The sequence below is a fragment of the Coregonus lavaretus genome (genome assembly GCF_964263955.1).
Source record: "Coregonus lavaretus genome assembly, contig: HAP1_SCAFFOLD_2491, whole genome shotgun sequence".
NCBI classification, from domain to species: Eukaryota; Metazoa; Chordata; class Actinopteri; order Salmoniformes; family Salmonidae; genus Coregonus; species Coregonus lavaretus.
In genome coordinates this window covers 22,765-47,609 of record NW_028164441.1, presented here as the reverse complement: position 1 = coordinate 47,609, position 24,845 = coordinate 22,765, and the positions used below count along the sequence as shown (strand labels likewise).

Genomic DNA, 24,845 nt, shown 5'->3' with positions numbered 1-24,845 from the left:
TGTATCAGAGTGATGGACTGGTACTGATGGATGTGTCAGAGTGATGGACTGGTACTGATGGATGTATCAGAGTGATGGACTAGTACTGATGGATGTATCAGAGTGATGGACTGTGGTACTGATGGATGTGTCAGAGTGATGGACTTCGGTACTGATGGATGTGTCAGAGTGATGGACTGTGGTACTGATGGATGTGTCAGAGTGATGGACTGTGGTACTGATGGATGTATCAGAGTGATGGACTGGTACTGATGGATGTGTCAGAGTGATGGACTGGTACTGATGGATGTGTCAGAGTGATGGACTGTGGTACTGATGGATGTGTCAGAGTGATGGACTGGTACTGATGGATGTATCAGAGTGATGGACTGGTACTGATGGATGTATCAGAGTGATGGACTGTGGTACTGATGGATGTGTCAGAGTGATGGACTGGTACTGATGGATGTGTCAGAGTGATGGACTGTGGTACTGATGGATGTGTCAGAGTGATGGACTGTGGTACTGATGGATGTATCAGAGTGATGGACTGGTACTGATGGATGTGTCAGAGTGATGGACTGTGGTACTGATGGATGTGTCAGAGTGATGGACTATGGTACTGATGGATGTGTCAGAGTGATGGACTGTGTTACTGATGGATGTGTCAGAGTGATGGACTGGTACTGATGGGTGTATCAGAGTGATGGCCTGGTACTGATGGATGTGTCAGAGTGATGGACTGGTACTGATGGATGTGTCAGAGTGATGGACTGGTACTGATGGATGTATCAGAGTGATGGACTGGTACTGATGGACTGGTACTGATGGATGTATCAGAGTGATGGACTGGTACTGATGGATGTATCAGAGTGATGGACTGGTACTGATGGATGTGTCAGAGTGATGGACTGGTACTGATGGATGTGTCAGAGTGATGGGCTGTGGTACTGATGGATGTATCAGAGTGATGGACTGGTACTGATGGATGTATCAGAGTGATGGACTGGTACTGATGGATGTGTCAGAGTGATGGACTGTGGTACTGATGGATGTATCAGAGTGATGGACTGTGGTACTGATGGATGTGTCAGAGTGATGGACTGGTACTGATGGATGTATCAGAGTGATGGACTGCGGTACTGATGGATGTGTCAGAGTGATGGACTGGTACTGATGGATGTATCAGAGTGATGTACTGCGGTACTGATGGATGTATCAGAGTGAAGGACTGGTACTGATGGATGTGTCAGAGTGATGGACTGGTACTGATGGATGTATCAGAGTGATGGACTGTGGTACTGATGGATGTATCAGAGTGATGGACTGGTACTGATGGATGTGTCAGAGTGATGGACTGGTACTGATGGATGTATCAGAGTGATGGACTGGTACTGATGGATGTATCAGAGTGATGGACTGGTACTGATGGATGTGTCAGAGTGATGGACTGTGGTACTGATGGATGTGTCAGAGTGATGGACTGGTACTGATGGATGTGTCAGAGTGATGGACTTTGGTACTGATGGATGTATCAGAGTGATGGACTGTGGTACTGATGGATGTGTCAGAGTGATGGACTGGTACTGATGGATGTGTCAGAGTGATGGACTGTGGTACTGATGGATGTATCAGAGTGATGGACTGTGGTACTGATGGATGTGTCAGAGTGATGGACTGGTACTGATGGATGTGTCAGAGTGATGGACTGTGGTACTGATGGATGTATCAGAGTGATGGACTGGTACTGATGGATGTGTCAGAGTGATGGACTGGTACTGATGGATGTATCAGAGTGATGGACTGGTACTGATGGATGTATCAGAGTGATGGACTGGTACTGATGGATGTATCAGAGTGATGGACTGTGGTACTGATGGATGTGTCAGAGTGATGGACTTCGGTACTGATGGATGTGTCAGAGTGATGGACTGTGGTACTGATGGATGTGTCAGAGTGATGGACTGTGGTACTGATGGATGTATCAGAGTGATGGACTGGTACTGATGGATATGTCAGAGTGATGGACTGGTACTGATGGATGTGTCAGAGTGATGGACTGTGGTACTGATGGATGTGTCAGAGTGATGGACTGGTACTGATGGATGTATCAGAGTGATGGACTGGTACTGATGGATGTATCAGAGTGATGGACTGTGGTACTGATGGATGTGTCAGAGTGATGGACTGTGGTACTGATGGATGTGTCAGAGTGATGAACTGGTACTGATGGATGTATCAGAGTGATGGACTGGTACTGATGGATGTATCAGAGTGATGGACTGTGGTACTGATGGATGTGTCAGAGTGATGGACTGGTACTGATGGATGTGTCAGAGTGATGGACTGTGGTACTGATGGATGTGTCAGAGTGATGGACTGTGGTACTGATGGATGTATCAGAGTGATGGACTGGTACTGATGGACTGGTACTGATGGATGTATCAGAGTGATGGACTGGTACTGATGGATGTATCAGAGTGATGGACTGGTACTGATGGATGTGTCAGAGTGATGGACTGTGGTACTGATGGATGTGTCAGAGTGATGGACTGGTACTGATGGATGTGTCAGAGTGATGGACTGTGGTACTGATGGATGTGTCAGAGTGATGGACTGGTACTGATGGATGTATCAGAGTGATGGACTGGTACTGATGGATGTATCAGAGTGATGGACTGGTACTGATGGATGTATCAGAGTGATGGACTGGTACTGATGGATGTGTCAGAGTGATGGACTGGTACTGATGGATGTATCAGAGTGATGGACTGTGGTACTGATGGATGTGTCAGAGTGATGGACTGTGGTACTGATGGATGTGTCAGAGTGATGGACTGTGGTACTGATGGATGTGTCAGAGTGATGGACTGGTACTGATGGATGTATCAGAGTGATGGAATGTGGTACTGATGGATGTGTCAGAGTGATGGACTGGTACTGATGGATGTGTCAGAGTGATGGACTGTGGTACTGATGGATGTGTCAGAGTGATGGACTGTGGTACTGATGGATGTATCAGAGTGATGGACTGGTACTGATGGATGTATCAGAGTGATGGACTGTGGTACTGATGGATGTGTCAGAGTGATGGACTGTGGTACTGATGGATGTGTCAGAGTGATGGACTATGTTACTGATGGATGTGTCAGAGTGATGGACTGGTACTGATGGGTGTATCAGAGTGATGGACTGGTACTGATGGATGTGTCAGAGTGATGGACTGGTACTGATGGATGTGTCAGAGTGATGGACTGGTACTGATGGATGTATCAGAGTGATGGACTGGTACTGATGGACTGGTACTGATGGATGTATCAGAGTGATGGACTGGTACTGATGGATGTATCAGAGTGATGGACTGGTACTGATGGATGTGTCAGAGTGATGGACTGTGGTACTGATGGATGTGTCAGAGTGATGGGCTGTGGTACTGATGGATGTATCAGAGTGATGGACTGATACTGATGGATGTATCAGAGTGATGGACTGGTACTGATGGATGTGTCAGAGTGATGGACTGTGGTACTGATGGATGTATCAGAGTGATGGACTGTGGTACTGATGGATGTGTCAGAGTGATGGACTGGTACTGATGGATGTATCAGAGTGATGGACTGTGGTACTGATGGATGTATCAGAGTGATGGACTGGTACTGATGGATGTGTCAGAGTGATGGACTGGTACTGATGGATGTATCAGAGTGATGGATTGGTACTGATGGATGTATCAGAGTGATGGACTGGTACTGATGGATGTATCAGAGTGATGGACTGTGGTACTGATGGATGTGTCAGAGTGATGGACTGCGGTACTGATGGATGTGTCAGAGTGATGGACTGGTACTGATGGACTGGTACTGATGGATGTGTCAGAGTGATGGACTGTGGTACTGATGGATGTATCAGAGTGATGGACTGGTACTGATGGATGTATCAGAGTGATGGACTGGTACTGATGAATGTGTCAGAGTGATGGACTGGTACTGATGGACTGGTACTGATGGATGTGTCAGAGTGATGGACTGTGGTACTGATGGATGTGTCAGAGTGATGGACTGGTACTGATGGACTGGTACTGATGGATGTATCAGAGTGATGGACTGGTACTGATGGATGTATCAGAGTGATGGACTGTGGTACTGATGTTAATTTCTCTACCATAAGCTGCCTCCAATGTCATTTTAGAGAATGTGGCAGTACGACCAACCGGCCTCACAACCGCAGACCACGTGTAACCACGCCAGCCCAGAACCTTCACATCCGGCTTCATCACCTGCGGGATCGTCTGAGACCAGCCACCCAGACAGCTGATGAAACTGTGGGTTTGCACAACCGAATAATTTATTCACAAACTGTCGGAAACCAACTCAGGGAAGCTCATCTGCGTGCTCGTCATCCTCACCAGGGTCTTGACCTGACTGAAGTCTGGTGTCGTAGCCGGCTTCAGTGGGCAAATGCTCGCCTTCAATGGCCACTGGCACACTGGAGAAGTGTGCTCTTCACGGATGAATCCCGGTTTCAACTGTACTGGGCGAACGGTTTGCTGATGTCAGCGTTGTGAACAGAGTGCCCCGTGGTGGCGGTGGGGTTATGGTACGGGCAGACATAAGCTACGGACAACGAACACAATTGCATTTTATCGATGGCAATTTGAATGCAGCGATACCGTGACGAGGTCCTGAGGCCCATTGTCGTGCCATTCATCCACAGCCATCACCTCATGTTTCAGCATAATGCATGGCCCCATGTCGCAAGGATCTGGACACAATTCCTGGAAGCTGAACATGTCCCAGTTTATCCATGGCCTGCATACTCACCAGACATGTCACCCATTGAGCATGTTTGGGATGCTCTGGATTGACGTGTACCACAGAGTGTTCCAGGTCCCGCCAATATCCAGCAACTTCGCACAGCTATTGAAGAGGAGTGGGATAACATTCCACAATCAACAGCCTGGTCAACTCTAGGCACACTTAACCAGCATGGCTACCACAGCATTCTGCAGCGATACGCTATTCCCACTAAGCCCAAACCAGATGGGATAACCTGGGGCGGCGCACAATTGGCCCAGCGTCGTCCAGGGTAGGGGAGGGAATGGCCGGCAGGGATGTAGCTCAGTTGGTAGAGCATGGCGTTTGCAACGCCAGGGTTGTGGGTTCGATTCCCACAAGGGGGACAGTATGAAAAAATAAAATAAAATAAAAAATAATGTATGCACTCACTAACTGTAAGTCGCACTGGAGAAGAGCGTATGCTAAATGACTAAAATGTAAATGTAAAATAACATTTGTTTTTCAACAGGACAATGACCCAACACACCTCCAGGCTGTGTAAGGGCTATTTTACCAAGAAGGAGAGTGATGGAGTGCTGCATCAGATGACCTGGCCTCCACAATCCCCCGACCTCAATCCAATTGAGATGGTTTGGGATGAGTCGGACGGCAGAGTGAAGGAAAAGCAGCCAACATGTGCTCAGCATATGTGGGAACTCCTTCAAGACTGTTGTAAAAACATTCCAGGTGAAGCTGGTTGAGAGAATGCCAAGAGTGTGCAAAGCTGTCAAGGCAAAGGGTGGCTAATTAAAGAATCTGAAATATAAAATATATTTTGATTTGTTTAACACTAAATGATTCCATATGTGTTATTTCATAGTTTTGATGTCTTCACTATTATTCTACAATGTAAAAATAAAGAAAAACCCTTGAATGAGTAGGTGTGTCCAAACTTTTGACTGGTACTGTATATATATGATACACTCGTTGGCCAGTTTATTAAGTACACTCATCTGGTACCGGGTCGGACCCCCCTTTGCCTCCAGAACAGCCTGAATTCTTTGGGGCATGGATTCTACAAGTCGTAAACGTTCCATAGGGATGTTGTTCCATGCTGACGCGATGCTGCTTACACCACCGCCACCAGCCTGTACTGTTGAGACCAGGCAGGATGGGTCCTTCGACTTATGCTGGTAACGCCAAATCCTGACTCTGCCATCAGCATGATGCAACAGGAACCGGGATTCGTCGGACCACGTGATGTTTTTCCACTCCTCAATTGTCCAGTGTTGATGATCACGTGCCCACTGGAGCCGTGGCAACACTGTCTGGCCATCCAGAATCACAACAGGCTGACTTCTGCCCCTTGGAAGCGTGCACATCGATTAAAACTGGGACTAATCGCCCCCTAGTGGTGAGATGACAGAAATGCCATAGAAGCCTTAGAATGGTTACGAAAAATACAAACATTTATTTTGAATGTTTTCTTGAACGTGTTTTATACACTTTTATCCAAAGCGACTTACAGTCATGCGTGCATACATTTTTGTGTATGGGTGGTCCCGGGGATCGAACCCACTACCTTGGCGTTCTGTGGTCCTCTGTAGCTCAACTGGAAGAGCAGGGCGCTTGTAACGCCAAGGTAGTGGGTTCGATCCCCGGGACCACCCATACACAAAAATGTATGCACGCATGACTGTAAGTCGCTTTGGATAAAAGCGTCTGCTAAATGGCATATTATTATTATTATTATTATACCATAAATGTATTTATTCCAATTTTTTCCCCAAGTACTTTCAAGGTCCAGGACTAAAACCGACCTGAGGGAAATGATCACCACACGTAACACTTCTGATTTAAAAGTAAACATTCTAATCACACATTGAAATAAAAATGAGTGCGAAGGCCTATTAGGAGGCAACAGCATGAAGCTTTTGAGAGAGAAAGCATTTGAACACTGTGATGAGGATAGCCTAGTGGGAGGGGAGTGGATACTCTCACAGAAACACCTGGAACGATCACAGGAATATTGGGCATGAGGAATGATGGGTGAGGAATTCTCGCAATAACATTAAGAACTGAGTCAAAGACGAAAGTCCTTAACTCGAGGCACTAGCATTGGAACGAAGGAACTAAAAGTTAGCTGTCTTTGAATCATACTGTCAGTGTCCATAGAGAGGCTGTGTATAGGGTGCCATTCTCTGGTCTAAAGTAGTGCACTATATAGGGAATAGGGTGCCATTCTCCGGTCTAAAGTAGTGCACTATATAGGGAATAGGGTTCCATTCTCTGGTCTAAAGTAGTGCACTATATAGGGAATAGGGTTCCATTCTCTGGTCTAAAGTAGTGCACTATATAGGGAATAGGGTGCCATTCTCTGGTCTAAAGTAGTGCACTATATAGGGAATAGGGTGCTATTCTCTGGTCTAAAGTAGTGCACTATATAGGGAATAGGGTGCTATTCTCTGGTCTAAAGTAGTGCACTATATAGGGAATAGGGTGCCATTCTCTGGTCTAAAGTAGTGCACTATATAGGGAATAGGGTGCCATTCTCTGGTCTAAAGTAGTGCACTATATAGGGAATAGGGTGCCATTCTCTGGTCTAAAGTAGTGCACTATATAGGGAATAGGGTACCATTCTCTGGTCTGAAGTAGTGCACTATATAGGGAATAGGGTGCCATTCTCTGGTCTAAAGTAGTGCACTATATAGGGAATAGGGTGCCATTCTCTGGTCTAAAGTAGTGCACTATATAGGGAATAGGGTGCCATTCTCTGGTCTAAAGTAGTGCACTATATAGGGAATAGGGTACCATTCTCTGGTCTAAAGTAGTGCACTATATAGGGAATAGGGTGCCATTCTCTGGTCTAAAGTAGTGCACTATATAGGGAATAGGGTGCCATTCTCTGGTCTAAAGTAGTGCACTATATAGGGAATAGGGTGCAATTTGGGACACAGCCTCAGTCTCAGTGTTAAAGCTGCAGTAGATTCCCCAGTAATCGCTGGTGTAGCGACCACAGTCCAGCTTCTCTAACCCCACCAGGGCCATGTGGTCTGGGGCCATCCGGGACCCGGGGCCCTCCCTGGCTGGCTGGAGGTAGCCGCAGTCACACCGATACCTGCTGACATACGGTCCACTCTCGTTGCTGTTGTACCTGCTTCCCAAGCTGCTCCACACACACCACTGGGCAGGCCTCCAACCTTTGTCACCTGTGAAAGAAGTAATGTTAAATGAAATGTTAGAGGGTTTCCAGATTCCTATTTTGAGATATTGATTAGCTTGTCAAGTTTTCAAGATAAACAGTGCATTCGGAAAGTATTCAGACTTTTTCAACATTTTGTTACGCCTTATTCTAAAATGGATGATTTTTTTTTTCTCCCTCATTAATCTACACACAATATCCATAATGACATAAGAGGATAAGAGCGTCTGCTAAATGACTAAAATGTAAAATGTGTACATGAGTATTCAGACCCTTTACTCAGTACTTTGTTGAAGCACCTTTGGCAGCGATTACAGCATTGAGTCTTTTTGGGTATGACGCTACAAGCTTGGCACACCTGTATTTGGGGAGTTTCTCCCATTCTTCTCTGCAGATCGTCTTAAGCTCTGTCAGGTTGGATGAGGAGCGTCGCTGCACAGCTATTTTCAGGTCTCTCCAAAGATGTTTGATCGGGTTCAAGTCCGGGCTCTGGCTGGGCCACTCAAGGACATTCAGAGACTTGTCCCGAAACCACTCCTGCGTTGTCTTGGCTGTGTGCTTAGGGTCGTTGTCCTGTTGGAAGGTGAACCTTCGCTCCAGTCTATGGTCCTGAGAACTCTGGAGCAGGTTTTCATCAAGGATCAAGGATCTCTCTGTACTTTGCTCCGTTCATCTTTCCCTCCATCCTGACTAGTCTCCCAGTCCCTGCCGCTGAAAAACATCCCCACAGCATGATGCTGCCACCACCATGCTTCACCGTAGGGATGGTGTCAGGTTTCCTCCAGGCGTGACGCTTGGCATTCAGGCCAAAGAGTTACATCTCCAATGGGCGGTTATGTGCCTTTTACTGAGGAGTGGCTTCTGTCTGGCATCTCTACCATAAAGGCCTGATTGGTGGAGAGCTGCAAAGATGGTTGTCCTTCTGGAAGGTTCTCCCATCTCCACATAGGAACTCTGGAGCTCTGTCAGTGACCATCAGGTTTTTTTGGAACCCTTCCCCAGATCTGTGCCTTGACACAATCCTGTCTCTGAGCTCTATGGACAATTCTTTCAACCTCTTGGCTTGGTTTTTGTTCTGACATGCACTGTCAACTGTGGGACCTTATATAGACAGGTGTATGCCTTTCCAAATCATGTCCAATCAATTGAATTTACCACAGGTGGACTCCAATCAAGTTGTAGAAACATCTCAAGGATGATCAATGGAAACAGTATTCACCGGTACTCAATTGTTAGTCTCAGAGCAAATAAATAAGGTATTTCAGGTTTTAATATTTAATACATTTGCAAACATTTCTAAAAACTTGTTTTCACTTTGTCATTATGGGGTATTGTGTGTAGATTGATGAGGAAAATGTTTTATTTAATCCATTTTAGAATAAGGCTGTAACATAACAAAATATGGAAAAAGGGAAGGGGTCTGAATACTTTCCGAATGCACTGTATAACTCTCGAAATAAAAAAGTACAGCAGGTATGATGCATTTTGCATCATAAAATGCATCATACCCGTTTTGGCCCATTTGCTTCCATTTTGTGCCTAGTGTCTTGTTTTGAAAGGACCAATCGTTGAACAGGGGCCGTATGTATCAAGCGTCTGAATAGGAGTGCCTTTTAGTCAATGAATAAGACTAGACAGGACGGACCTGATCCTAGTTACCTCTACTGCTTCATACAGATCTAGAACCACAGTGATCTAGACCCCTAGACACAATAAACAGCAATGTAAAACCAAGGGGGTAGAAGCTACTCTCAGTAGTGGAAAAAGTACCCAATTGTCATACTTGAGTAGAAGTAAAGATATGTTAATAGAAAATGACTCAAGTAAAAGTGAAAGTCACCCAGTAAAATACTACTTGACTAAAAGTCTACAAGTATTTGGTTTTAAATCTACAAAAGTAAAAGAAAGTATAAATCATTTCAAATTCCTTATATTAAGCAAACCAGAAGCCACCATTTTTTATTTATTTTTTACGGATAGCCAGAGGCACACTCCAACACTCAGACATCATTTACAAACAAAGTATTTGTGTTTAGTGAGTCCGCCAGATCAGAGGCAGTAGGGATGACCAGGGATGTTCTCTTGATAAGTGTGTGAATTTGACAATTTTCCTGTCCTGCTAAGTATTCAAAATGTAACGAGTACTTTTGGGTGTCAAGGAACATGTATGGAGTAAAAAGTACATTATTTTCTTTAGGAATGTAGTAAAATTTGTCAAAAATATAAATACTAAAGTAAAGTGCAGGTACCCAAATAAACTACTCCTTATTGATTTCATTTCCTGCCAGAAGGATGCCTGTCCAGATGACTTCCTGATTGAAGTAACCGTGTTTGTCATGGCAACGATCGGCCTGCCTTCAGTGATGGAGGAGTAATTCACTGGAGGCAAGATTGTCTAGGAAAATGAATATTTAGATATAACCTGTATCTGTTACCAGCACCTTGACACATGTGTGTTACAGTCGGCTCAGTGTTCAGACAGCATTCCCACTTCCTTCCCTACAGTGAGGGAAAAAAGTATTTGATCCCCTGCTGATTTTGTAAATTTGCCCACTGACAAAGAAATGATCAGTCTATAATTTTAAATCAAATCAAATCAAATCAAATTTTATTGGTCACATGCGCCGAATACAACAGGTGCAGACATTACAGTGAAATGCTTACTTACAGCCCTTAACCAACAGTGCATTTATTTTAAACAAAAAAGTAAGAATAAAACAACAACAAAAAAGTGTTGAGAAAAAAAGAGCAGAAGTAAAAAATAAAGTGACAGTAGGGAGGCTATATATACAATAGAATAAAGTGACAGTAGGGAGGCTATATATACAGGGGGGTACCGTTGCATAGTCAATGTGCGGGGGCACCGGCTAGTTGAGGTAATATGTACATGTGGGTAGAGTTAAAGTGACTATGCATAAATACTTAACAGAGTAGCAGCAGCGTAAAAGGGATGGGGTGGGGGGGCAGTGCAAATAGTCCGGGTAGCCATGATTAGCTGTTCAGGAGTCTTATGGCTTGGGGGTAGAAGCTGTTGAGAAGTCTTTTGGACCTAGACTTGGCACTCCGGTACCGCTTGCCGTGCGGTAGCAGAGAGAACAGTCTATGACTAGGGTGACTGGAGTCTTTGACAATTTTGAGGGCCTTCCTCTGACACCGCCTGGTATAGAGGTCCTGGATGGCAGGGAGCTTTGCCCCAGTGATGTACTGGGCCGTACGCACTACCCTCTGTAGTGCCTTGCGGTCAGAGGCCAAGCAGTTGCCATACCAGGCGGTGATGCAACCAGTCAGGATGCTCTCGATGGTGCAGCTGTAGAATTTTTTGAGGATCTGAGGACCCATGCCAAATCTTTTTAGTCTCCTGAGGGGGAATAGGCTTTGTCGTGCCCTCTTCACGACTGTCTTGGTGTGTTTGGACCATGATAGTTCGTTGGTGATGTGGACACCAAGGAACTTGAAGCTCTCAACCTGTTCCACTACAGCCCCGTCGATGAGAATGGGGGCGTGCTCAGTCCTCTTTTTTTTCCTGTAGTCCACAATCATCTCCTTTGTCTTGGTCACGTTGAGGGAGAGGTTGTTGTCCTGGCACCACACGGCCAGATCTCTGACCTCCTCCCTATAGGCTGTCTCATCGTTGTCGGTGATCAGGCCTACCACTGTTGTGTCGTCGGCAAACTTAATGATGGTGTTGGAGTCGTGCCTGGCCATGCAGTCATGGGTGAACAGAGAGTACAGGAGGGGACTGAGCACGCACCCCTGAGGGGCCCCCGTGTTGAGGATCAGTGTGGCAGATGTGTTGTTACCTACCCTTACCACCTGGGGGCGGCCCGTCAGGAAGTCCAGGATCCAGTTGCAGAGGGAGGTGTTTAGTCCCAGGATCCTTAGCTTAGTGATGAGCTTTGAGGGCACTATGGTGTTGAATGCTGAGCTGTAGTCAATGAATAGCATTCTCACGTAGGTGTTCCTCTTGTCCAGGTGGGAAAGGGCAGTGTGGAGTGCGATAGAGATTGCATCATCTGTGGATCTGTTGGGGCGGTATGCAAATTGGAGTGGGTCTAGGGTTTCTGGGATTATGCTGTTGATGTGAGCCATGACCAGTCTTTCAAAGCACTTCATGGCTACAGACGTCAGTGCCACGGGTCGGTAGTCATTTAGGCAGGTTATCTTAGAGTTCTTGGGCACGGGGACTATGGTGGTCTGCTTGAAACATGTTGGTATTACAGACTCAGTCAGGGACATGTTGAAAATGTCAGTGAAGACACTTGCCAGTTGGTCAGCACATGCTCGGAGTACACGTCCTGGTAATCCGTCTGGCCCTGCGGCCTTGTGAATGTTGACCTGCTTAAAAGTCTTACTCACATCGGCTACGGAGAGCGTGATCATATAGTCGTCCGGAACAGCTGGTGCTCTCATGCATGCTTCAGTGTTGCTTGCCTCGAAGCGAGCATAGAAGTGGTTTAGCTCGTCTGGTAGGCTTGTGTCACTGGGCAGCTCGCGGCTGTGCTTCCCTTTGTAGTCTGTAATAGTTTTCAAGCCCTGCCACATCCGACGAGCGTCAGAGCCAGTGTAGTATGATTCAATCTTAGACCTGTATTGACTCTTTGCCTGTTTGATGGTTCGTCGGAGGTCATAGCGGGATTTCTTATAAGCGTCCGGGTTAGAGTCCCGTTCCTTGAAAGCGGCAGCTCTACCCTTTAGCTCAGTGCGGATGTTTCCTGTAATCCATGGCTTCTGGTTGGGGTATGTACGTACGGTCACTGTGGGGACGACATCATCGATGCACTTATTGATGAAGCCAGTGACTGATGTGGTGTACTCCTCAATGCTGTCTGAAGAATCCCTGAACATGTTCCAGTCTGTGCTAGCAAAACAGTCCTGTAGCTTAGCATCTGCGTCATCTGACCACTTTTTTATTAGCCGAGTCACTGGTGCTTCCTGCTTCAGTTTTTGCTTATAAGCAGGAATCAGGAGGATAGAGTTATGGTCAGATTTGCCAAATGGAGGGCGAGGGAGAGCTTTGTATGCGTCTCTGTGTGTGGAGTAAAGGTGGTCTAGAGTTTTTTCCCCTCTGGTTGCACATTTAACATGCTGGTAGAAATGAGGTAGAACGGATTTAAGTTTCCCTGCATTAAAGTCCCCTGCTACTAGGAGCGCTGCATCTGGATGAGCGTTTTCCTGTTGATTAATGGCCTTGTACAACTCATTCAGTGCAATCTTAATGCCAGCATTGGTTTGTGGTGGTAAATAGACAGCTATGAAAAGTATAGATGAAAACTCTCTTGGTAAATAGTGTGGTCTACAGCTTATCATAAGATACTCTACCTCAGGCGAGCAAAACCTTGAGACTTCCTTAGTATTTGATTTTGTGCACCAGCTGTTGTTTACAAAAATACAGAGACCGCCACCCCTCGTCTTACCCGAGTCTGCCGTTCTGTCCTGCCGATGTAGCGTATAGCCTGCTAGCTGAATGTTGTCATTGTTGTCATTCAGCCACGACTCCGTGAAACATAAGATATTACAGTTTTTAATGTCCCGTTGGTAGGATAACCGTAATCTTAAATCGTCCATTTTATTATCCAAAGCTTGAACGTTGGCTAATAGGATTGATGGGAGAGGCAGTTTACTCGTTCGCCGTCGGATCTTTACAAGGCACCCGACCTACGTCCACGGTATCTCCTTCTCTTCCTCACGCGAATGACGGGGATCTGGGCCTTGTCTGGAGTCTGTAGAATATCCTTCGCGAACGCCTCGTTGAAGAAAAAGTGTTCGTCCAACGCGAGGTGAGTAATCGCTGTCCTGATATCCAGAAGCTCTCTTTGGTTATAAGAGACGATGGCATAAACATTATGTACAAAATAAATTACAAATAACGCGGAAAAACACACATAATAGTACAATTGGTTAGAGGGCTGTAAAACGGCAGCCATCTTCTTCCGGCGCTGTTCAACAACCTAATGGTAGGTTTATTTGAACAGTGAGAGACAGAATAACAACAAAAAAATCCAGAAAAACACAAAAATGAGGAAAATAAGTATTTGACCCCCTGTCAATCAGAAAGATTTCTGGCTCCCAGGTGTCTTTTATACAGGTAACGAGCTGAGATTAGGAGCACACTCTTAAAGGCAGTGCTCCTAATCTCAGCTTGTTACCTGTATAAAAGACACCTGTCCACAGAAGCAATCAATCAATCAGATTCCAAACTCTCCACCATGGCCAAGACCAAAGAGCTCTCCAAGGATGTCAGGGACAAGATTGTAGACCTACACAAGGCTGGAATGGTCTACAAGACCATCGCCAAGCAGCTTGGTGAGAAGGTGACAACAGTTGGTGCGATTATTCGCAAATGGAAGAAACACAAAATAACTGTCAATCTCCCTCGGCCTGGGGCTCCATGCAAGATTTCACCTCGTGGAGTTGCAATGATCATGAGAACGGGGAGGAATCAGCCCAGAACTACACGGGAGGATCTTGTCAATGATCTCAAGGCAGCTGGGACCATAGTCACCAAGAAAACAATTGGTAACACATTACGCCGTGAAGGACTGAAATCATGCAGCGCCTGCAAGGTCCCCCTGCTCAAGAAAGCACATATACAGGGCCGTCTGAAGTTTGCCAATGAACATCTGAATGATTCAGAGGAGAACTGGGTGAAAGTGTTGTGGTCAGATGAGACCAAAATCAAGCTCTTTGGCATCAACTCAACTCGCCGTGTTTGAAGGAGGAGGAATGCTGCCTATGACCCTAAGAACACCATCCCCACCGTCAAACATGGAGGTGGAAACATTATGCTTGGGGGTGTTTTTCTGCAAAGGGGACAGGACAACTTCACCGCATCAAAGGGACGATGGGAGGGGCCATGTACCGTCAAATCTTGGGTGAAAACCTCCTTCCCTCAGCCAGGGCATTGAAAATGGGTCGTGGATGGGTATTCCAGCATGACAATGACCCAAAACACACGGCCAAGGCAACAAAGGAGTGGCTCAAGAAGAAGCACATTAAGGTCCTGGAGTGGCCTAGCCAGTCTCCAGACCTTAATCCCATAGAAAATCTGTCGAGGGAGCTGAAGGTTCGAGTTGTCAAACGTCAGCCTCGAAACCTTAATGACTTGGTGAAGATCTGCAAAGAGGAGTGGAACAAAATCCCTCCTTAGATGTGTGCAAACCTGGTGGCCAACTACAAGAAACGTCTGACCTCTCTGATTGCCAACAAGGGTTTTGCCACCAAGTACTAAGTCATGTTTTGCAGAGGGGTCAAATAGTTATTTCCCTCATTAAAATGCAAATGAATTTATAACATTTTTGACATGCGTTTTCTGGATTTTTTTGTTGTTATTCTGTCTCTCACTGTTCAAATAAACCTACCATTAAAATTATAGACTGATCATGTCTTTGTCAGTGGGCAAACGTACAAAATCAGCAGGGGATCAAATACTTTTTTCCCTCACTGTAAGTAGTTCTTTAAAGTATTTTTACACCACTGGCTAATCTTACACTTAACCTGGCATAGAAAATCAAAACATTTACAAAATAGACATTAATGTTGTAAATAGGCCTAGAAAATACATATTGCAATAAGTGTCAGTCCTCTTTGCTCTTGTCCAACTTCTGTCTCTTAACTTTGGGTGGGCTACTTTTCCTCTCTACCACTGCAAAAAAAACGCTCCTTGTCAGCCTCGAAAAATGAGTTGAATGCCCTCTGAACGTTAACACAACATGCATGCAGTTAGGTGAGGGATGGTTCTTGTTTGGTCAGTTGTTTTCAGACCTGTTCAGTTCATGTCCAATGCCTCCAACTTGATCATCTTTGATGGTGCATATGTTCCCATTCATTTGCCTTGATAGCTGAATCTGTTACAAGGTGATGATGGACATAACATTAGAACAGTTTTGAGGCCTGAAAATATCGGACAAACTTTGATATGGGAGTGAACTCTCAGAAATAACTTTTACCACAAACCAAACAGGCTGTGGGGTAAAACAGGCTATTGGCAACACACTGGATAGAATTTCAATAGTTTCGTACAAGGGAAAGGAGATCTAATAATAATTCGACTGATATGAGCTAGCTAGCTATACCTCCATTTCCCAGTCTTTTTCAGCAAGGCAACGTCAGCTTTGAGCCTCGTTTATTATTAAGTCGACTTGTGTCGTAGTAAATATTAAAATGTTATAGCTTGGTCTGACTAAAATCTTGTGCATGACCCATTTTAATGTTAGGAGCTTGTTTTCAATCAATGCTGTTCCTATGCAAGAACAATGGACAGAGCCAATATCTTCTCAAGGACAACACCCACGCCACAGGCCACAATCTGGTTGCTCCCCACGAGACTTTCCTTTGAAAACATACACACATTCACACACACATCTCCATGCATACGCACACTCATCCTCATGCCTCACGAGTTACGCACACACACAAACTGCACTTCTTTCTACTGGTCGGTGCCTAGGGCAGAGGACTCTGCCGTGCACAAAATGGGGCTTCTACTCTGGACAGAGCAGACCCGCCTCCTACGCCTCGGGAACCAATCAAGGGACTAGAAGAAGGACCCCTTCCTTTGTGTTACATTGTATAAAGTAATGCTGTAAACTCTGTTTTTGATCCCTTTTCAACTGTCTCCATAAGAGGCAACTGAATGGGTCCATGCATGTAGCTTGAGCAGATACCAGCTATCTCTGTTGTTTAATAAACTGCCTTTTGCTTAAACATATTCCTCTCCGTCTAGCGTCGTTGGTTCTGTACTTCCTCTCCTGTATGGTTTCACCAACACTTGGAAATATTACTAATTGTTTCTCTATTTCATAGCGATGCTTAAATCTTGTTAGATGCGACGCAAAGCCATTTTAGTTGAGTGTTGTTGCTGGATGTGTGTCACCAGTTACAGCTGTGAGAGCATCTAAATAGTCCGGCTTGACGCAAAGATCCGTTTTTAGGTTGAATATTAAATTCAAGTCAATATGCCGAAAATGAACACGAACTCCATCAATATATAAGACACTTTCATATGCGAGTAAAAAAAAAAGCATAATCATGGCCAATAAATATGAAATCAAAGCGGAACCTTGTTAAACTGTCTATGATTTCCGGAACACTTAGCTATCAGAACAGTTTCCTGTTTGGAGGAAAATCTACTTGTAAGAAGTTGACATTGAACACATTCAGCGTTAAAAACATGGTTTCTCTGTCTTTAAACTCGTTAAAAACAATCATGCGGGCGATGGTGGACACTCCGGGGTTTGATCGAGTTTTAAGTAAGGTATGTCACAGTAAAAATTGTTCTATTTTACGAGTTACTGTACAATAAACTACTGTAAGCACCGGAGCTTGATGCCCAACTCCACCCATTTACCTCCTTGACAGGCTTGTTGTGCATGTAAAAATACATTTGGAAAAAACTTACATTTTCTCTCGTTACCTAGGGTGAATCTCAATTATATTTTCTTGATTCCTCACTTCCTCCCTCGTGTCCTTTTCATTGCACATCTGAGGTTCCTCCAATGCATTTTGAGGAGGCAAGTAGAGGAGACAAGGAAATATTCAGATTTACCCCTAGTCTTGCTACTCTGATATATTACAATGCCGTCTTCTTTAATTGTTCAAGGGATAATGAATGACTGGTTGTCTGTTCCCCAGGTGGACATTGTAACAGCCAGCCCAGGGACAGTGGTGTGTGAGTTTAAAGTTGAAGAGGAGCACACCAACCGGGGGGGCACCCTTCACGGGGGTCTAACGGCAACGCTGGTCGACGTCATCTCCACCACGGCCATCATGTACACGGAACGGGGGGCGCCTGGTGTCAGCGTGGACATGAACATCACGTGAGTTTTATAGTTTAAATTACACTAGCTAGCTGATACACGGGGAATAGCCTGGTCTCAGATGTTTGTGCGGTTTGGCATGATGGCACAAAGACTGGTACCCACGCTTGATAATATATGTGTAGAACAAATCTGTCGATGTGCCCTTAAGCAAGGCACTTAACCCTAATCGCTCCTGTAAGTCGCTCTGGATAAGAGAGTCTGCTAAATGACTAAAATGTAAATAATATGTGTAGAATGCATGTGCTCTATGTAGAGGCCACCAGAACAAGACTTTGCTGTTTTGATTTTCTAGTCTTGGGCTGAGCCCAAACTGTCTAGGCCTCTACAAGTCACACACTGTAGTAGGTGAAGGATTAAAGAGTAACCGGTTGTCAAAACACAATGGAACATATCCCTGTGTCTGAAATAGCGCTCTAGGGCTCTGGTCTAAAGAAGTGCACAGTAGGGTGCCATTTGGGACTCACTCACTGAATGGAACAACTGTTTACCGACAGGTACATGAACGCTGCCAAGGTGGGTGAGGACGTGCTGATCACTGCCAAGGTGTTGAAGCAAGGACGGACCCTGGCGTTCGCTACTGTAGACCTCACTAGCAAAGCCTCCGGGAAACTCATCGCACAAGGAAGACACACAAAGCACCTTGGAAGCGAGATCAGCCGCTCGGTGGAAGGGTGACGTTGCCCCTAGACGCTGATCAGCCGCTCGGTGGAAGGGTGACGTTGCCCCTAGACGCTGAGCTTGGGTCGGTTTTGCATTCCCCCCCCCACTAATGGTTAGGATTGGGGGGGAAGCTGATCCGAGATCTGTACCTAGGGGAAACTCCCCCCCAGAGACACTGTCAGCAAATTGGGAATTATCATACTGCTGCTGTGTAGTACTGTCAGGCAGGAAGTCTGTGGGTGAAGATGACTGTTGTGGTACTGTGTCAGTAATTGTTCTTCACCCCCACAGACTTGCTAAATATTTTTTGCATGTCATTCTGCTGTAAATATATACTTTGTGTACACACAATAAAACACACCAGGAAATACTTTAAAGTTTGCACTGTATTGGGATATTGTTCAGCCGTGTTGATTTTTTTAGATTCATTTCAAAATGAAGAATAAACTCTGAAAAATGACCCGCCTTTAATCGAACATATTGAATCAACAAAGAAAACCCTAAATTAAATGTACTGACTGATTTGTGCCTTATTTCTCCCAGCAAAGCAAGCTTGCAAAAAAACACCCCATTTTACATTTTATAAGCACTGCAACAATTAGTACTCTTTAGGATACTTGTCTGTCAAATTAAAGAACATAAAAATGTAACGATCCCATTAATTTTAACTCAACAACCTGTTCCATTGTTAGGTACATTAGCTTTAACATTAGTTCTTCCATATTCAACACCCATGCCAACCCACACCCAGGAAAAAAACAAACCCATCCTATTTCAGTAGCTTGAATGGCTTGCGTGGTTACAACCTTCAGCATAACAAACATATTCAACCCTGTATACTCCAGATCTTACCAACGGTCCCTCCCATCAGTTCCCATCTATACTCCAGATCTTACAAATGGTGTTCCTGGAATATTTCACAGGAAAAGCAAATTAACCCCAAAATAAAAAGAGCCAAACATTAAACAACGGTGGCTTAAAAGGAAAAATAAAGCTGTAACTACCTACACCAAATGATTTGACAAATACTGTTCACCTTTTATCTTTGCTTTACAGGAAACGTTTTAACACCACCTAGGCTGACCTGTCATCATAGATTGAACCTAGTTGTTCTAGAACCCCCCCCCCCCCCCAGTATAATTTCCTCTTTCACCTATCTTTGAAATGACAGAAGCTTTTCCAATCTGTTATGAGATGGGTTACGATGCGTCCAGCAGAGACTGAGGACCCCCGTGAACATCATGAAAACCTGGTGTGGATTCGTTCCTGCTTGGTAGCAACATAAAGAGTTCCTTCAGTGGACTGGATTCGTCTGTGTCGTTGACAGTGCAGCTCCAGGTTGAATAACCAACCACTCAAATCAATGTTCGTGCAGGTTCAAAATAAACCAAAAGATGGATGGAGAAATGGGTGAGGATAAAAGGGACAACCAATCCCAAACGGGTGGAGCAGAGCTAGGAGGAAGAAGCTTGGTAGGGAAAAACATGTGGATTCAGGAGGATGGAAACTAACAAACACGTGGTTAACAACAAATAGGAGATCCAAGCATCAGTTCAATTCTATTCAATGGAAGGAAGAATGTGTGGTGGATGAGAGAGGTCAACTTGCTTCAGTGGCTTGGGGGGGGTTAGTCTTCTGTGTTGTGGGTGGAAGCCATGGAGGCAGGCTGGCCCTAGTCAGGCATGTACGGGCGGAGATGGTCCTCGATGTCGCCAACGCCCCAGCACGTTAGCTGGTCCTGGGGCAGGTAGAGGCAAAGGCTGCACAACTTGACAACTGTGGCCTTGGTTTTAGGAGTCTGACAGGGACAGAAGAGATGACGAGAGAGAACATGGTTGACAGAGAGAAGGGTAAAACCATAGAATCTATTAATAATAAGTCATTTCACTAATATATTCTAGTTCTATGGGTAAGACATCATTGTCCCATGGCAGAAAGAGGACTGTTTTGTCTGAATGATCCTCTACCAGCTACGTTAGTGCTCCAATTAGAGCTCTTAGCTTTCCCAAAGCCATTGTGACTAGTGCAGTGGTGACAGGGTAGCATTGAGGGGAGTCTGCCACAAAGAGAAGGACTGTCAGACAAGCTACATGCCCAAATGGTGATCCATTTCCAACATGGTGCGCTACCTTTGACCAGAGCTCTACGGGCGGTAAGCTCAGCTGTGCCGTGTATGGACTGACCTGTAAGTGCTGTCGGTCCATAAAGAGGAAAACGGACTGAGTGGGGTTGTTCAGAACCATTCCAGCCTTGTCCCTCCGGCCGACAGCATGCAACAACTGCTTCTCGTAGTCTCCATGATGAAACTCAAACTTGGCCTGTGGATAAACATTGGATTACAAGTGCAATAAGCCCTACTCCGTCCACCATGACTGGCCCTCAACATAACAGTATAAAATACTCTTTGAATTTATGACAATTGAATTCAGGGGCATATTAACTCGGAACCAAACAGAGAGGGACTACCTGAATGTCCAATAAGAAACTTGTTTTCATTGCAAACCTTTTTCCTACGGTGTGCGCTAGTGAATACCACCCAGCTATTTGATGAAGGAAGCTAAATGTTTTACCTGAACAGGCCTGAAGGGTTCGTCCTCGGCCCCCTTCCATCTGGAGAACAGGAGACAGACTATCTTCTCTATGTCGTTGCGCGGCCACAGGATGAAGTCCATCTCCTGGGTGCACCCTATGACATCCTGCAACAACAACAGAGAGGAAAGCTACAGTCAATAAACAGCATAATGTCTGTTCGCTTTCCAAACAGCACCCTATTCCCTACATAGTGCACTACTTTAGACCAGAGAATGGCACCCTATTCCCTATATAGTGCACTACTTTAGACCAGAGAATGGCACCCTATTCCCTATATAGTGCACTACTTTAGACCAGAGAATGGCACCCTATTCCCTACATAGTGCACTACTTTAGACCAGAGAATGGCACCCTATTCCCTATATAGTGCACTACTTTGGACCAGAACCCTATGTCACTAGCTAGGTTTCCATCCAATTGGTGACAGATTTCCATATGAATATTCAAAGATTTGCATAAAGAAAATGTACCCTTTTCCCACCAGTGGTGTGTTTCCACCAAACGGACTTGTTGTGGATAAAAATCAATGCGTGATGACGTAGCACACAAAATGTACTTTTTCGCTTAAATTTTCATGTACCGAATAAAACTCTAAAGTGTTGCTTTAAATAGCAAATGTGCCTATTCTGGTCTTAGTCAACAGCTGGCAGATTCAGTAGGTTAGTCTACATTATGAGATTATTCTGGATATTTTTAATTGTCAAACGGCAGTCAAGCATCGATGCCGAAAGGTGCAACGAGCACATCAACGTGCACCACCCTTTGAAGTTCATCATAACATATTTCAGCTGATAAACGGCATGGTTTCCCGAGCACTACAATGTGGTATGCTGGCTGAAACACTACAATGTGGTATGCTGGCTGAAACACTACAATGTGGTATGCTGGCTGAAACACTACAATGTGGTATGCTGGCTGAAACACTACAATGTGGTATGCTGGCTGAAACACTACAATGTGACACGCTGGCTGAAACACTACAATGTGGTATGCTGGCTGAAACACTACAATGTGAGTCATGCTAGTAGAAATGAGGAACATTCATTGTTGACACATTTCCTCAACAACAACTAGGAATGGCCAACTGTCTGTGTCCATCACAGTGTTTGTAAGCACATGGTTTGGTAGGTTTGCCCAATGGAAGGAATCCGGTTCTTGACTTACCCTGCGCATTGACTGGTAGCGTGGGGCATGTAACTGCACAACATCTTTTTGCATTAGTTCTATGGAACTCTGGAGGGAGTAGCTGGAATCCTGCACACCTTTCAGGATAGTCTCTTCATAGTTGTTGGTCATCACTGGTACCACTTCAGCTACCTCAAACAGTGCAGACTTCTTCTTCTGCCAGAGGAAGGAGCACAGAGGAAAGGGAAGAGACATTAAAGGGATACTTGGGGATGTTGACAATGAGGCCCTTTATCAACTTCCCCAGAGTCAGATGAACTCGTGGATCCGATTTTAATGTCCAGTATGAAGTTAGTTAAGAGGTAGTTTTGCGAGCCAATGCTAATTAGCATTGACTTAAGTCATTGCACTAACGCTAGTTAGCAGCTTCCTTCAAACTGCAGGCAGAGACAAATGGTATCCACGAGTTAATCGGACTCTGGCGAAGCAGATAAAGGGCCTCACTGCCAAAATCTTTAATTGCGTCCTCCATAATACTCACCTTGTCTTTGAACACAAAGGCTACGTAGATCTTGAAGTCAAACTGGTCAGCCAAAGATTCCCTTTTCTTTCGAATCTGAGCACGGAGTCTATCTCTAGTTTGGTTTCTTCTCCAGGTTGGGTCCCCCATTATTAGATTTTGGTGCTAGTGTCTTCTCTTTTACAGAATATTTTGACTATACTTTCGAGTTGTCTATTTACTTGAGAGAAATGTAGCTAGTTAGCTACCCTTTACAGAAACGAGAAATCTAATTATTCTACACTAGCTCTTTCGAAATAACTAACTGAAGGAGGAAACAAATTAAATATCAAGCTATGTCATTTTAAATGTATTTAAATGGATATGCTCAGAAGGGGGGTTCTTCATCAATATTTGGCTACATTTGTTTTATTAATTACTCAAGAAGCCATGTGATTAAAAGTATGACATTCGAATACAGGCCAAAGGAACTTTAATTCAACACATCATTGGCCTTGTGAAAACAAATGAGCAAATCGCATTTAGGTGCACTTTTTCTTTATGTTACTGACAACTGCTAACAGAAAGGATAGCCATTTCCAAAACCCATACCGACACTAATTCTCGCTAGTGAAATAGAAGATTATTACACAAACTAAAAAGCAGACAATTCTATTCGTGTCTTCTCAAACTCAAAGCTTCGTCCATGACTGACGCCGTTTGTGTATTTCTCTGCAGAGACCGTGTTATGAACGTGCTGCTGAATGACTGGGGGTATAGAAAACCATCATGGCAAGTACATGTGGATGCCAGAAGATGTTGGCACCAAGTTACAACGTTAAAGTTTCCAGCGTCGCTTGACATCTCGGGGCTTACTGCCATTGAACTGGCCCGCGGCCTTGTTTACTTCCATTGTCGATACTCATAGTGACGGAGTATTTTAGCTGACTAGCTAACATGAACTAGCTAGGCTAAGCAGCATACACTTCAACACTAACTAGTTAGTGGGCCAACTAGCTAGCTACATCTTTTTACTACTTGACGTAATTGAGGCCTATGTCGTGCGGTTAGTTAACTAACTAGCTGACAGTCATCTTCGTTTTACATTGAAGCCGAGTTCTGTCTGGCTTGCTTGGTATTTAATGTCGAATGACTTGTCCGGTTGACTGGCTATCTTAACTGTTGTCTCTCTGCATTTTAAATGACATTTTGCTTAATATCATCATGATGTTTAGGATTCCCGTCGAGAGAACCAACTAGATTTTTTACAGCCAACAACAAACGTGTTCAAAATCTCTTTCACGCACTGAAGTTGAGGTATTAACTAGCTATCTGCGCTTGTTTTTCGTGGTTTTCTTCAGTCGTCACAACCACCAACTAACCTGCATGCCATGTCAAGATAAATTGACAAACCAACTGAAATCCTCCGTTCTTTCAGAGGACACATGACGTGGGTTGTCTCCTGGCGGACCCATATTTAACGATGTTTTTTGTAAAACGGCTTTTGTTCAGTTCGGTTGAAGTATTCGGCCTGGTGTTGTCGTGTGGTAGCTAGCAGCTCGTCGTCGAACAACCTACCCAAAATGGCTGAACAGCGTCAGACAGCCACAACGAAGACGTGTTCTATCTGACAGAAACAGGAAGCGAGAGGCCCAACTCGGCGTCAATCTGTCTCCTTCCGGCAGGTGGCGTTGTTTCACCCACCCAACTCGGCGTCAATCTGTCTCCTTCCGGCAGGTGGCGTTGTTTCACCCACCCAACTCGGCGTCAATCTGTCTCCTTCCGGCAGGTGGCGTTGTTTCACCCACCCAACTCGGCGTCAATCTGTCTCCTTCCGGCAGGTGGCGTTGTTTCACCCACCAAGCGAGGAGTTTTTGTATGGGGGGGTTAAATCAAATTGTATTTGTCTCATGCGCTGAATACAACAGTTGTAGACCTTAGCGTGAAATGCTTACTTACAAGCCCATAACCAACAATGCAGTTCGAGAAAGAGTTAAGAAAATATTTACTAAATAAAATAAAGTAAAAAATAAAATTTTAATAAAAAGTAACACAATAAAATAACAATAACGAGGCTATATACAGGGGGTACTGTTACCGAGTCAATGTGCGGGGGTACAGGTTAGTCGAGGTAATTTGTACATGTAGGTTGGGGCAAAGTGACTATGCATAGATAATAAACAGCGAGTAGCAGC

The 24,845-nt window shown here is 44.8% G+C and overlaps 2 protein-coding genes across 2 annotated transcripts; one reads left to right on the top strand and one right to left on the bottom strand.

Annotated features, from left to right (window-relative positions):
• Nucleotides 1-17,041: 17,041 nt before the first annotated feature.
• acot13 (acyl-CoA thioesterase 13) lies at nucleotides 17,042-18,811 on the top strand. Its single transcript, XM_084192025.1, has 3 exons — nucleotides 17,042-17,209; nucleotides 17,587-17,771; nucleotides 18,269-18,811. Exons 1-3 carry the CDS (start codon nucleotides 17,126-17,128, stop codon nucleotides 18,447-18,449), a joined length of 450 nt encoding a protein of 149 aa, XP_084048151.1. The 5' UTR covers nucleotides 17,042-17,125; the 3' UTR covers nucleotides 18,450-18,811.
• LOC311117029 (uncharacterized protein C6orf62 homolog) lies at nucleotides 18,806-24,299 on the bottom strand. The gene is made up of 5 exons (XM_084192024.1): nucleotides 22,693-24,299; nucleotides 22,191-22,367; nucleotides 21,005-21,130; nucleotides 20,618-20,752; nucleotides 18,806-20,232 (listed from the first exon to the last, which is right to left on the bottom strand). The coding sequence occupies exons 1-5, from the start codon at nucleotides 22,819-22,821 to the stop codon at nucleotides 20,107-20,109; spliced, it is 693 nt and encodes a 230-aa protein (XP_084048150.1). The 5' UTR covers nucleotides 22,822-24,299; the 3' UTR covers nucleotides 18,806-20,106.
• Nucleotides 24,300-24,845: the final 546 nt, after the last annotated feature.